We start from the raw sequence: 12,040 nt of genomic DNA on the forward strand, positions 1-12,040 counted from the left end.
TCTCAGGCTTACCATCAAACATGAAGAGGAAGGCAATCACCCTGTTCTGTGATGAGGTATTGTAAAAGAGAAGTAGCCTGAGAAACTTTACCTTCACCTCCAGACATCAAGAACAAGGAACAGATAGGTAAAGTTAGCTATGGTTCAGACACGAGCGTACAAAAGATGAGCAGAGCAATACTGATGAGCCTCGGGTTTTCCCAGCTGTGTGAGTGTGTGTCTGTTTCAGTAACAGACAGCTTCTAGCGCTCTCTCTCTCTCTCTCTCTCTCTCCTTTTCACTGTCTGTCTTTCTCTGTCTTCCACTAGCCCCTATTTAACCCGCCATCCTTCACACAACAGCCCCTCTCTTATTTCACTTCCCTTCAAGAGGGACGTACCCAGGGTCCTCTCCAAGCTCCTCTCTAATGAGGGACTGGCGAAACACAGAGAGCACTCGAGACCTCAGCGTCGGCCTTTCTGGGACTGTGGGAAAGCTTTCTTGACATAGCTGAGAAGACGATGGGGTAAAAAAAAGGAGCTGAGAAAGAAAAGGTGTCCCATCGAGACAGTCCCGGTGTCATTGGAACTCTACGGGATTGAGAGGCTAATAGCTACTCGATCCCATTGACTGCCATGTCAATAGCGCTTTAAATCAAATCATAAAATTACATTGTTAAGCTTCACAGCATGTTATTAGTCAGGAGACACTATTGATTTTATTCCGTTTCAGCTCGAATACACGTCCTCTGGAGACATCCTGGACTTATTCACAGGAAAGGAAAAATAAGATTTGTGATAAGCCAATGTGGGACACAGAAATTACTTTGTCACTCATATTAATTACACAGAATAACAGTTTGTTAAATAAAAAAAACATGTCCTATGTGATTTGTGTTCATTTGCTAAAGTTTCCACGCGACCTCTGTGTCACGTAAAGCCGCTGAGTCTTTTAACAGATATGTAATAGCTGCTTAGACTCAAGGGTTAATCAGTCTCATTATGCCTCAAAGAGTCAAGAGTTAATCTTCTCGAACTCTGGCTACAAATCCATATAGATTATTTTTATGGTGGCTTATTATAGCTGGGATCTGGCCAGTTGAAATATAGATGAGTTGGAGAGCACAACCCCAGTTAGCACAAGCTGTTAGGTACACTTGGAAGAGTTTGGATTGTTTTTTTCCCATATTGCATTCTGGCTGTATTCATCCCTTTGTGCTTGAACTGTACCCTAGCCAAAGCCACAAGAACTTTTTTTTTTTGTTTTGTTTTTTTCGCTCACTCACCTCTGGAAGAACTTGAGCCAGCGATCACAAGTGTTAGTCCTTCCCTGCACGTTTTTTTTTCCACTGCTATGGTTTAGTATTGAAGGTTTTAGCAGGGCGTTGCTCTCTCAGGCCAGATCTTCCACTGCTCTCATCCCCGGAGCTGAGCTCTGGCTCCAAGCTTTAGAGGCCTTGAAAAGAAGATTGCGTTCCTCTCATTGGGAGGAGAGAGAGATTTTGGTCAACTTCTCACAAAGGGTGATTCCTCCTCCCTGTGCGTAATATTTTTTTGTGCAATAACAATAATTTTCCATGCCATTTAGAAGCTTTTTTTCTGCCTGTTCCTCTGTCTTAATAAAGTGTTCCCCTACTGAGCTATGCCAAAATAAATGTCAAGATTGACATTAAAATTCCACAGGAATGTTTTGTTTTGGAGGGATTTGCGTTCTCTTCTCTCTCTCTCTTTTTTTTTTGTTCGCAACAGTTCGTTCTTAAAGCCATGCTGTTGTTGGGGAAGGGGATTTTCCACTGTCGGAATTACGAGTCCAATGTCAGAAAACACAGAAACATATTATCCTGTGGTCATATCCATCTTCCCTTCTCGTTGTAACGGGAGGTTTATGTCGAATTAGCTGCTTGCGAGTGAAAAGCGCAAGCTTAGCGGCTCCACTAGCACGCATCGCTGGCGTCACCTCAGCGCAGCTCTGTGCCACTGTGCTGCATTTAACAGGCCCGGACTGTAAAACCCTGGCATCATTTCCCCCCAATGACCCTTAGATTACAAAGCACACAAGACCAACCCCCAAACCCTGACTGAGAAGCTGCAGCATTCAGCATTTTCAGCAGGAACATTAGAGCAGCAGTTGAGAAGACCCAGACCCAGACCCCGCCGTGTCTTTCTAAGCAGGGTGGGTTTGGGCCCCGGTGACTGTGGGATGGCTCGAGTACAAGATTAAGGCAGCTAACTAATGCTAATAAGGAGGGCTGCTGCTCTGGCAGGAAGCACAGAAGCCTGCCGGCCATGTTTACAGCTGCACACGCCACTGATGATCTCATTTTAAAGCCGATTACACGCTGCCATGGACACACACCGATCATGCATTATGTGCACCATGACAGTGCTGGGAACAGCTAGCACACACAGTGTTGGCGTCACACGCCAGCGGAGCGAAGGATTACTCCAAATTAGGAAGAGGATGAGATTTTTTTTTTTAGATAATGTCTTCATATTTAAGCCACATACAACTCCCCTAATCCTAATATAGACATCATACAGATCAGTCTTGATATCTTTGCTAGTCTTTATTTTCTCCGACCTCACCTCGTTGTTCTCAACTCAAAGTGTGTGCACACTATCCAGGCTACATCAGATCAATACAGATGTCTGATCTTTCATCTCTTTTTTGCTTTCTAGCACTCTCAACAACAACAACATCACCCTCATTCCACTGTCCAGCTTCAACCACATGCCCAAGCTGCGGACTCTGTGAGTATTGCAGTATATTTACATTCACATTTATTCCTGTAGGCTTGTGCGATATTGATTTTTTTTCCCCCCTGCTTGCAATTTAGCGCTTTGAAAAAACACGATTGAATTTAATCATCCAGTGCCGATATAGGAAAACAAGTAAGAGACAGGAAAAGAAGCATTTGTACCATTTCAAATTTGAGAAGAGTAAGCGAGGGTGTAATTATTAGCAATATTATCAGCTGTGCGGTCAGGAACTGCTTGCTGGCAGTGGCAAGGGAATTCAGCTGGTTAGTGCATATTTAGGTGATTGAGCTGTAAAATGCTTCTGTCACTGGCTTCTGGTAGATAACCACATCAGATTTAAAACACTGATGCTTGCCTACAAAGCCAAAAACGGACCAGCACCCTCTTAGCTCAAAGATCTTATCACTTCCCGCAATGCACCACCTCCCTCAGATCCTCCAGCACTGCCCGACTGCTCCCACCATTTCTCAGGGTACATAAAGCTCTTCTCTGTTCTGGCACCTAGTTGGTGGAATGAACTTAGACACCTAGATGTCTGAACAGCTCTGTCACTGAAAGTCTTCAAAGACCTACCTATACTTAAACTAGCACTTGTTTTATTTGAACACTTTTTTGTTCATCTTGCTGTATTTCCTCCCAAAAGATTTTCAGTCAAATGGTATTATTAATCCATGATCTAGCGAACCAGAATCGTTGTATTCACTGACTTCTGTAAGTCACTCTGGATAAGGGCATGTGCCAAATGCCGTAAATGTAAATGTGAACAGTAAAAACATTATGTTTTCAGCTCAGTTAACATGGCTGATTTTTCACTGCTGCTCAGACTGTTTGAATCCGCTCAAAACTCCCCTTGGTGAATCTCTAACAGCTCTAGGAATAAACTCCCCACCTATTTAGTGATTAGAACCATACCAGTGAGCTACTGATCATCACTTGCTTAGAGTGATTATTGTGTAAGATTTCTGCCACTAGAGTCTTCCTAAAATGCATCACAGATATAACACAGATCTTTGTGGTATACCTATAAAAACCCACACACACATATTTAAACAAACTTAAATTAAATCCCAGAGTCTTCCTTCTCAGCTGAGGTTTGGCGCTCAGCGGGGAACCACTAGCTCGTCTCTGGGACTTTGGTAATTCTCAGACGTCTGTTTGTGCAGGCGTCATTGTGTTCACTGCGTCGGGTAACATGGCTCGGGTACAAACCCATGTCACTACACCACTTTTGTGCTGTTGGATTTAACCCGCAATCGATGCAAATAATTCTGCGGTGACCAAACCACGCCTGGATGGATCCCATCTGTGCCCACGTCTGTGTATTAGAATGGAATCGCGGTGGCTTTTCTTATGATTTGCATGCGGTGGAGAATAAGGGTTCAGGAGAGACATAAATAAAAGAGGATGTCAGTGGTAACCACTAGTTGTGCTCTACGTTTTGGGGGGCACAGACTGTCTGAGCCCCTGAAACCCTAAAGGCCAAGGCGTTGTGTGGGCCAGTAGGCGACTAGAACCTTCTGGAAGCTCTGGTTTTCACTTCCTCTGAGTTTTTATGCAGGGGTCTACGGCTCCAAAGCCACCGTGAGGTCCTGCCTCCAACAGCCTCCTCTGCATTCAACCAGTCAGTCTGGCCGAGCTCCCATCCATCAAGAAGGCTGACAGACTCGCCCCCTCGTGTGGGGGATCGAATTTGCTGACGCTCTGCTCCCTCGGCTGTATTGAATTATCAGCAGCGAGGCCGTCTCTGCTACCCAGTACCCTCATATTGAATTTTCATCCCTTAATATCCCTACAATCTCAGTATTGAATTTGTTTGCTCGTAAAAACAACTTATTAAATCAAATGTTTAGAGAGGACCGTAATCCCTTTAGTAGGATTGGGGGGGATGGCACCAGGTCTCTGATGAAATAGTTCAGTTTACCTCAACCCCACCTCCCCTTCCCCACTACCACCCATTTTGTCCTCTCCTTCCCTGTTCCCTACTCCCTCTCTTAGTGCAGCAACCATTCAATTAGATCAAATGATATCACCCTGTGGTGCTCGCCATTCAATAACTCAGCCAAATAAAAAGAGCGAGCAGACTCCCGCAGCTAGAAGAGTAGTCATTTTCTGGGGAGGCCGGTCAATAGGCTAGGTGCACTGAGCTGCTCTTTTGTGCACGCTCCGAAGCTACACCTGGGACACCTGGGATTCGTACTCCGCATGCCCTCCATCTCCGTAATCCCACTCATCCGTAATTAATCCGCAACACCAGGAAGCTGTAAACTAGATTTATAATGGGAAAGGCTCTTGTCCCTATGGTTATCCTCAATGGGCAAATTTGTGACCCCTCCAAAGAAGGATTTTAGCTTATTATTCAATCTGCCTGCTTTTGTCAAGGGTACAGCCGTCCTCTTTTGATTTGCTGACGCCTCTCTTTCTGCAGCTCTTGTCCCCCTCTGTGGCGTGTAATGGCCCGTAGAGGTAGATATTAAGATAGTTGGTTGTATTGGGACACCTCCGTATTGGTGGAGACCTTGATGAAATGGCACTCTTGGCAAAAGGGAGCAATTTCTTTCATGAGCATGTGTCATGGTGAGAAATATTGTGAATCACAAAAGACTCACTGCATTACGCAAGTGCTGCAAATGTATTTTTGATATGTAGAGTAGTAAAGGAAATTGCCAGGCCTGGCTGATGCCTTAACCCAGCAGAAACGCTTTGAATTATTTGCTTTGATTTTGGGACATCTCCTCAAATTACATTCCAAATTGTGTTTGATGGTGCTATGTCATATTTTCTTTGGCTGCATTTGTTTCTTCATGAATAGAATGATGTGAGGACATTCCAGCGCAAATTAAAATGCAGCCCTCAGTATCTCCGTTCAGCATTAGCGAACTCTATTCCAGTCATTACGTACTGCTCAGTGATCGCTCATTTACCAGGCAGACGGCCCCAGAAAATAAGAATCTCTACTGAGGCGTTTCACACTGATGTCTGTCCCTGTCTTTATTTCATTTATACTCTGTCTCACTCTCCCTTTAAATCTAACTCTGGCTCCGTCACTCTATTCCCTCTGCTCTCTTTTGCCCTCAGAATCACTCTATGCCTTCTTCTCCCCATCTTGTTTATCCATTTCTCTTTATTTTGCTTTCGTACGTCTCAAGACTCTTAACCCTCAAATGCATAGTTGTATCGTCTCGATTGAATAAAGTGTCGATCAAACGGGCAGTAAAATTCTAATTCTCCATCTTTTGTCTACGTATCGCTAGCCGTCTGCACTCCAACAACCTGCACTGTGACTGCCACCTGTCGTGGCTCTCTGACTGGCTGCGGCAGAGGCGGAGCCTGGCCCCCTTCACGCAATGCATGGCCCCCACCCACATGAGAGGTCTCAACGTCCCTGATGTGCAGAAACGAGAATTCATTTGTACAGGTGACACACACACACAAAATTAAAGCTGTTGTTTAGATAATAATCCTTCCATTTTCCATGAAAATACTGCTTATCTTGCACAATCACGAAATGTACATTAAATGATGCATAATGTGCCATCATTAGCCTGTATAATATAAGCAAATATGTCTTTGTTTCCGTACAATGTTCTATGCAATGTTCTAATAGACCTCATTGTTTAATTGGTGCAAATATTCCCATCCAGGGCTTGTTAATTAAGCCCCTCTGCCTTCCCCTTCTCATTAATCAACTGAGGAATACGCTCCAGCGACGAAATGTGAATTATTAAACAGCAAGGAAAGACAATAAAGCAGCAGAGGCTGTGTGTGTTGTGATCGTGTTCCTGTATGAAGTGTAACACAGATCTTTTTTTTGCACATGCGTCATGCAGACTGACTTTGGTATTTACACAATTTCCGTTCTGAAACGATACCTCCGTGTCCCGTGTTTCTTCTGTTGTTCTTGCATTTTATCAGGGAATAAGATCTTTCTCTCTCCTGCCGATTTTGTTTCCAGGCCCTACTCAGTCAGAACCGAGGTCTTGTGCTCCCCAAGCGTCTGTCTGTCCTGCCAGCTGCACCTGCAACAACAACATCGTGGACTGCAGGAGAAAAGGCCTTACTGAAATTCCGGCCAATCTGCCAGAGGGCATCGTAGAAATGTGAGTCTTCCCGCCCATCAAATCACACCGCTCACCTCTCACCATTCATTTTTATCTCTCTCTCTCTCTCTCTCTCTGTCTGTCTGTCTCTCTCTCTCTGTCTTAGCCTTTATCTGTATTTTTCTCTCCTTATCTCTCTCACACTCCCTCATTCTTCCTCTCTTTATTCTCCCTGGCTCTCTATCGCCAGTGTAGTAAACACATAAAGTCACTGTGATAATAGCCAGGTTCACTTCTCATCTCCTCCTGTCGTGTAGCGCAGGCCATTAGTGCTGCACTTCACAACCTCATTAGCAGGAGCGTCAGAACTCTGCCGGAGCTGCGGCTTCCTCCGGCTCAGGGTCCTTCACATTTTACTTCGAAGTTCAGGACAATTATACACGCAGCCAAAGAGCTGGAGTCAGGCAAATGAGATCGCTCCTGGACCCTGTTCTAATCAGCAGCCCTGCAGTGGACTTAACTCAATCACACCCACATACAGACTATAGCTTAAAGACCTCCCCACTATACTGTTATCAGATCAATTTTAGAACACACATCACACTTCCTGTTCACTACACACTGGACAACACGTTGGTGAACTTTTGAAATTTGAACTTTTTCTACACTCTTAACTACTTCCATATAGATATGACTTTTAGGATTGATTTTTTTTTCGAGTGCACCATAATGGAAGTCCATTTATTCAAGGCCTTTTTTCCAGAAGGCTTTGGAATTATGTTTCAAATGACTTGCATTAAACTAATGTGACTAAATGTGACCTTAAATATTCATCAAATGCAGATTTATGTTCTTGAATATGTAAACATTTAAGAGAACTCTAATTGTATTTAAATAGTACATTTAATCAGAAAGCCTTCATGGTTGCACACACATTGAGCAGTGTAGAGGGCAGCATGTAAGCATGTGTGTGTGTGTGTGTGTGTGTGTGTGTGTGCTGATTGGATTCCCACCGGCTTTGCAATGTCTCAGCCTGTGTATTTGATATACATATTGATCGTACAGCTCTTGTTTGCACCAAAGGACAGATGCGTAATTGCCCTGATATGTACCGTTCCTCGTCCTGCAGTTTCTGCCAGTAGTGTATGACCTTTGTGTAACAAACGGTTGCACTAGGCCTGATACATTACTCAAGCGATGCCCCTGGCCAAAAACAAATAGCACTAATTGAATGATGTACAGGCCGAACGTCACTGGGCTTCGGGTTCGTTTTGACCGAGCCGTGTTTGCTGTGGCAGCTGCCAGGAGTGAATCATGGAGCGTGCCAGAGGAGATTGAAAACTCAAACCCATTTCCTCTCAATCTGCACCAGTCTCTCGATCTGCATCAAATGGCTGGATGGCTCACTCAGTAATTCACCTGTAGGAGCTTTAACTGCCAGCCTGAGCTCATCCATACAGAAATGAGCCAGGGGTACAGGCATCTGTACGGTGGCAAAGATGGATTAGTTTGCAGAGGGAAGAGATACCTTATGCAGACTAATGTCTCTGCCTTCAACTTGCAGAGCTCTTTTTTTTTTTTTGTGGGAACACATCTAAGCACACTGGCACAATACGACATAACACACACAGGCTGAAAATGCACATACAGTGGAACCTCAGCATATGAATGCCCTCTCTTAAGAATTTTCACATTAAGAATTTAAACTTTTCACTGGCATACGAAGCATTTCTGGCATATGAACCAAACCGGACGCCGGCTAAATTGCGTGTACATCCGGGAGCCGTTCAAAACTTGTTTCCGTCAGTGGAAAGCCAAGCGAAGCCAAGTGAAGCTAGTTTACGAATATCACGAATTTTTTTTGCAGTCAGTGAAAGTTTCGAAAGAGTTAACCCACAATACCAACATTGCCTTCAAAAGCTGTGGACCCTTGACCTGAAATGGCACTGGTCAGTTCTTTGTAATCAGCCCTCAGTTTGCATACACTTCGTATTTGTAGTATCTACATTTACATTATTTCCTATGGGAAAATTGTACTGTACTGTACTAAAATGCACAAAAAGTAACAGACATTAGATAAAAAAGACCCGCGTCCCGATAACACCATGCACCCTAGCCTCTCTGGTCGTATACAATTCTATACATTGAAATTGTGTATTGTGTTGAACTGTAAAGTAAGAGTCACATTTAACCCATTTTTCTTTTTGCAGTCGACTGGAACAAAACCTGATTAAGAGCATTTCACCTGGGGCCTTCTCTCCATATAAGAAGCTGAAAAGAATGTGAGTATTAGCCTCCTTTGCAGAGACAGATCCCGAGAGGGGCATTTACAGCAACCTATGCATAGCAGCGCTGTAAACACACTGTTTATGTGTCATTCCTTTTCCTAGCCACCTCAGCACTATTTGCCCGTTGCACGCTTGCACGATTTCCAATAACCTTGAGTAGGTTGTTGCTTTGTTGTGTTTGTAATTTGGTTGCGATCACCTTTTTTTTTTTTCTTAGGCGTCTGGGTAATGCATTGACCTGCCAACTCTGTTTACACTGCAAGTGACAGTATGACTGCAAAATGTGACGGCAGGGTTCCTGCTGCCTCACATTGGTGTGATGATGTCTGTTAATATGTTAGAAACAAATAAAGACATATTCTGATCACCTCAAAATATGACTTAAATATAAAATAGTATCATATACCTTATTGCTTAGTATATATATATACTTTATGTGACATTTGATGACATCAGACTTTTAATATGTAAAGTGGAAATAATATGGAAATAATCAACAAAATGGTAGTGGGGCAATGTCCTAATGTGTTGTTTTCATCTTACTCCACATTATATTAGCTATTAATACATTTTTTTATTTATTAATGCTGTTCATGAAACAGTTTAGTATAACAGCTAAAAAGGATCTCTCCTTTTATACCTCTCTTGAAATAAAAAAAATAATAATCATGTTGACATGAAACCTTTCCAGTATCAAAAACCAGAATGGAAATGTTACAAAGCTCCACTCCTTCCAAAATAAAAAAAGGATTTTCTGATTAAATCAGAGTTTTTGTCCTGTCTAAGTTGTTAGGATAAAGAATCAGAGCGCATTCATGCCCACATTAATTATATGATTTGAATAACTATTATTATAGAAGCTGTAGAAAATGAATCAACACTTCATGAGTCATGTTCGAAATTCCTTTCGCATTTTAATATTGTATCAGTTTCTTCCTTAATGTGTCAGATCTCCAACGACTCAAGTGTGGAATTATACTGTATGATCACAAGTATTACTAAATGCATATTTTTGCTAATAAAAGAATCAGCAGTGGAACGAGGGGAATGTTTGAGTGACGCATTAAATGCCGTGCTGTTTCAGAGCTCCGAGTGTAACACGCTCTCGGTGAAAGACATCTCTATTTTTTTTTTTTTTTTAGCCGCAGGCATGTGTTTTAACATCTCTGTTCCCCTGTCGGCTTTTCAGAGATCTGAGCAAGAATCAGATTTCAGACATCGCTGATGACGCTTTCAGTGGCCTGCGCTCTCTCACCTCACTGTGAGTATTTTGGCACATACACACACACACACACACACACAACACATACCTGCATAAACAAGTGCACTGGCATGCTCACAGGCATGTTTCAGATTCCTTGCATTTTTCAACCAGGTAATTAGTGTCTTTGGTAAAAGACATGACACGAGACAGCTGTTGAATAAAGGAAATAAATCAGCATGTAGGGCAACAGTAGCCTGAGTCTGTGTGTATGTATGTGTGCATGTGTGTGTGTGTATGTGTGCGTGTGTGTGTGTGTGTATGCATGTGCATGGACGTCGACATCTGCACGGTGTGAACACAAGAGACGGCTCCCATTCCCATCACCTGAAGACACGACCTCAGCCTGTGCATATTAATTCTATTGGAATTCCTCTGTGTGAGCTCAGTTCAGGCAGCTGACGTCATGACAGGCCTCAGTCTTTCAGCACTCACTTATTTCCTGTGCTGCAATTAAAGATCTGCTCACTTACACAGGCTATATTTACATTTCAGGATTTCTCTGAACCCTGAATTCATTTGGATTGTAGGTTCAGAGTGAACTGTTTATAGTCTACACCCTGTAATGTTTCCAGAAAACCAGATTGGGGGAAGAGTTTTTGTCTAGAAATAAATGGAATTAAGCAGCAGTGTCTGCCTTGAAAGCAGTAATATAGGCTTAAATATTTTTTTTTGGTTTATACTGGTACAATCCTGAGGTGATGGAGGCAAAAAATTAAATAAAATAAAATAAAATAAAATAAAATAAAATAAAATAAAATAAAATAAAATAAAATAATAATAAATACAGGATGGTGGGATTATAAATGTACTATAAAGTATAGTATAAAGGCCTGTTGGGGCTCTGGGTGTTGACTGGAGGATCAGTGTTCAAGCCCCTGCACCACCAGTCTCCACTGTTGGGCAATTGCGCAAGGCCCTTAACCCTCCCTGTTCCAGGGGTGCTGTATCATAGCTGCCCCTGTACTCTGACCCCAACTTCCTCAGCTGGGATAGACTAAGAAAAGAATTCCACAATGCTGTAATGTATGTGTGGCGATAATAATAAAGTCAGACAGTACTAAGTGTGTTCAAACGATGTTCGGTTTGTTTATATACTGTCCGTCCTGCAGCGAGCACAGGGAAGTCTTTATGATTACAGCAGCAGTTCTTCGGTACAAATCTCCAGCATCCACATGAGATTATCCACTGGGGCAATGCTGACACGCTGCAAATAAATATTGTTAATGTTCTGAGTAATAACAAGGATTTGTGTGCCTCATAATATCACCTGAGAACCCAGGCCACCTGTGTACAAAGAAAATGTGAAAACTTTTTCCCTCAAAGGACAATTTTTTTGTACCTAGTTTGTTTTGTGCATATACACATGAAGACTAGTGATGAAGATGATTATTTGTAAGATAATCCTGATAAAATCATAGCAATAGACTTAAAGAAAAAAATGTCTATGCTTAATCAGTCAGTCAAATCATTTTCTGTATTTTTGTTTACTCTTCTCCATCACCAATACCATATTTCTTGTAGCTGTTCATGGAATTATGCTAACCTGCTATAGGTGGCTTTTACTGTAGATGTGTGCAGTAACAGCGCTCATGTTCTGAGGATGTAATCCAAACATTTCTGTCAGCGCCAGAACCCTGGCTGTCACATTATACATTCAGAAACCTCCAGCCTCAACTCACTACCAAAGCATTCTTTGACACTGACGTCTGTGGC

At 42.6% G+C, this 12,040-nt stretch overlaps 1 protein-coding gene across 1 annotated transcript in view; it reads left to right on the top strand.

The window, feature by feature from the left end:
• slit3 (slit homolog 3 (Drosophila)) overlaps positions 1 to 12,040 on the top strand; it is a 167,175-nt gene that overhangs the window by 103,846 nt on the left and 51,289 nt on the right. Inside the window, exons 7-11 of the mRNA XM_058396991.1 lie at positions 2,658 to 2,729; positions 5,990 to 6,153; positions 6,691 to 6,835; positions 8,986 to 9,057; positions 10,253 to 10,324. Coding sequence (XP_058252974.1) covers positions 2,658 to 2,729; positions 5,990 to 6,153; positions 6,691 to 6,835; positions 8,986 to 9,057; positions 10,253 to 10,324 — 525 coding nt within the window. The remainder of the gene's footprint in view (positions 1 to 2,657; positions 2,730 to 5,989; positions 6,154 to 6,690; positions 6,836 to 8,985; positions 9,058 to 10,252; positions 10,325 to 12,040) is intronic.

Source organism: Hemibagrus wyckioides, linkage group LG08 (assembly GCF_019097595.1).
Source record: "Hemibagrus wyckioides isolate EC202008001 linkage group LG08, SWU_Hwy_1.0, whole genome shotgun sequence".
Taxonomy (NCBI): domain Eukaryota; kingdom Metazoa; phylum Chordata; class Actinopteri; order Siluriformes; family Bagridae; genus Hemibagrus; species Hemibagrus wyckioides.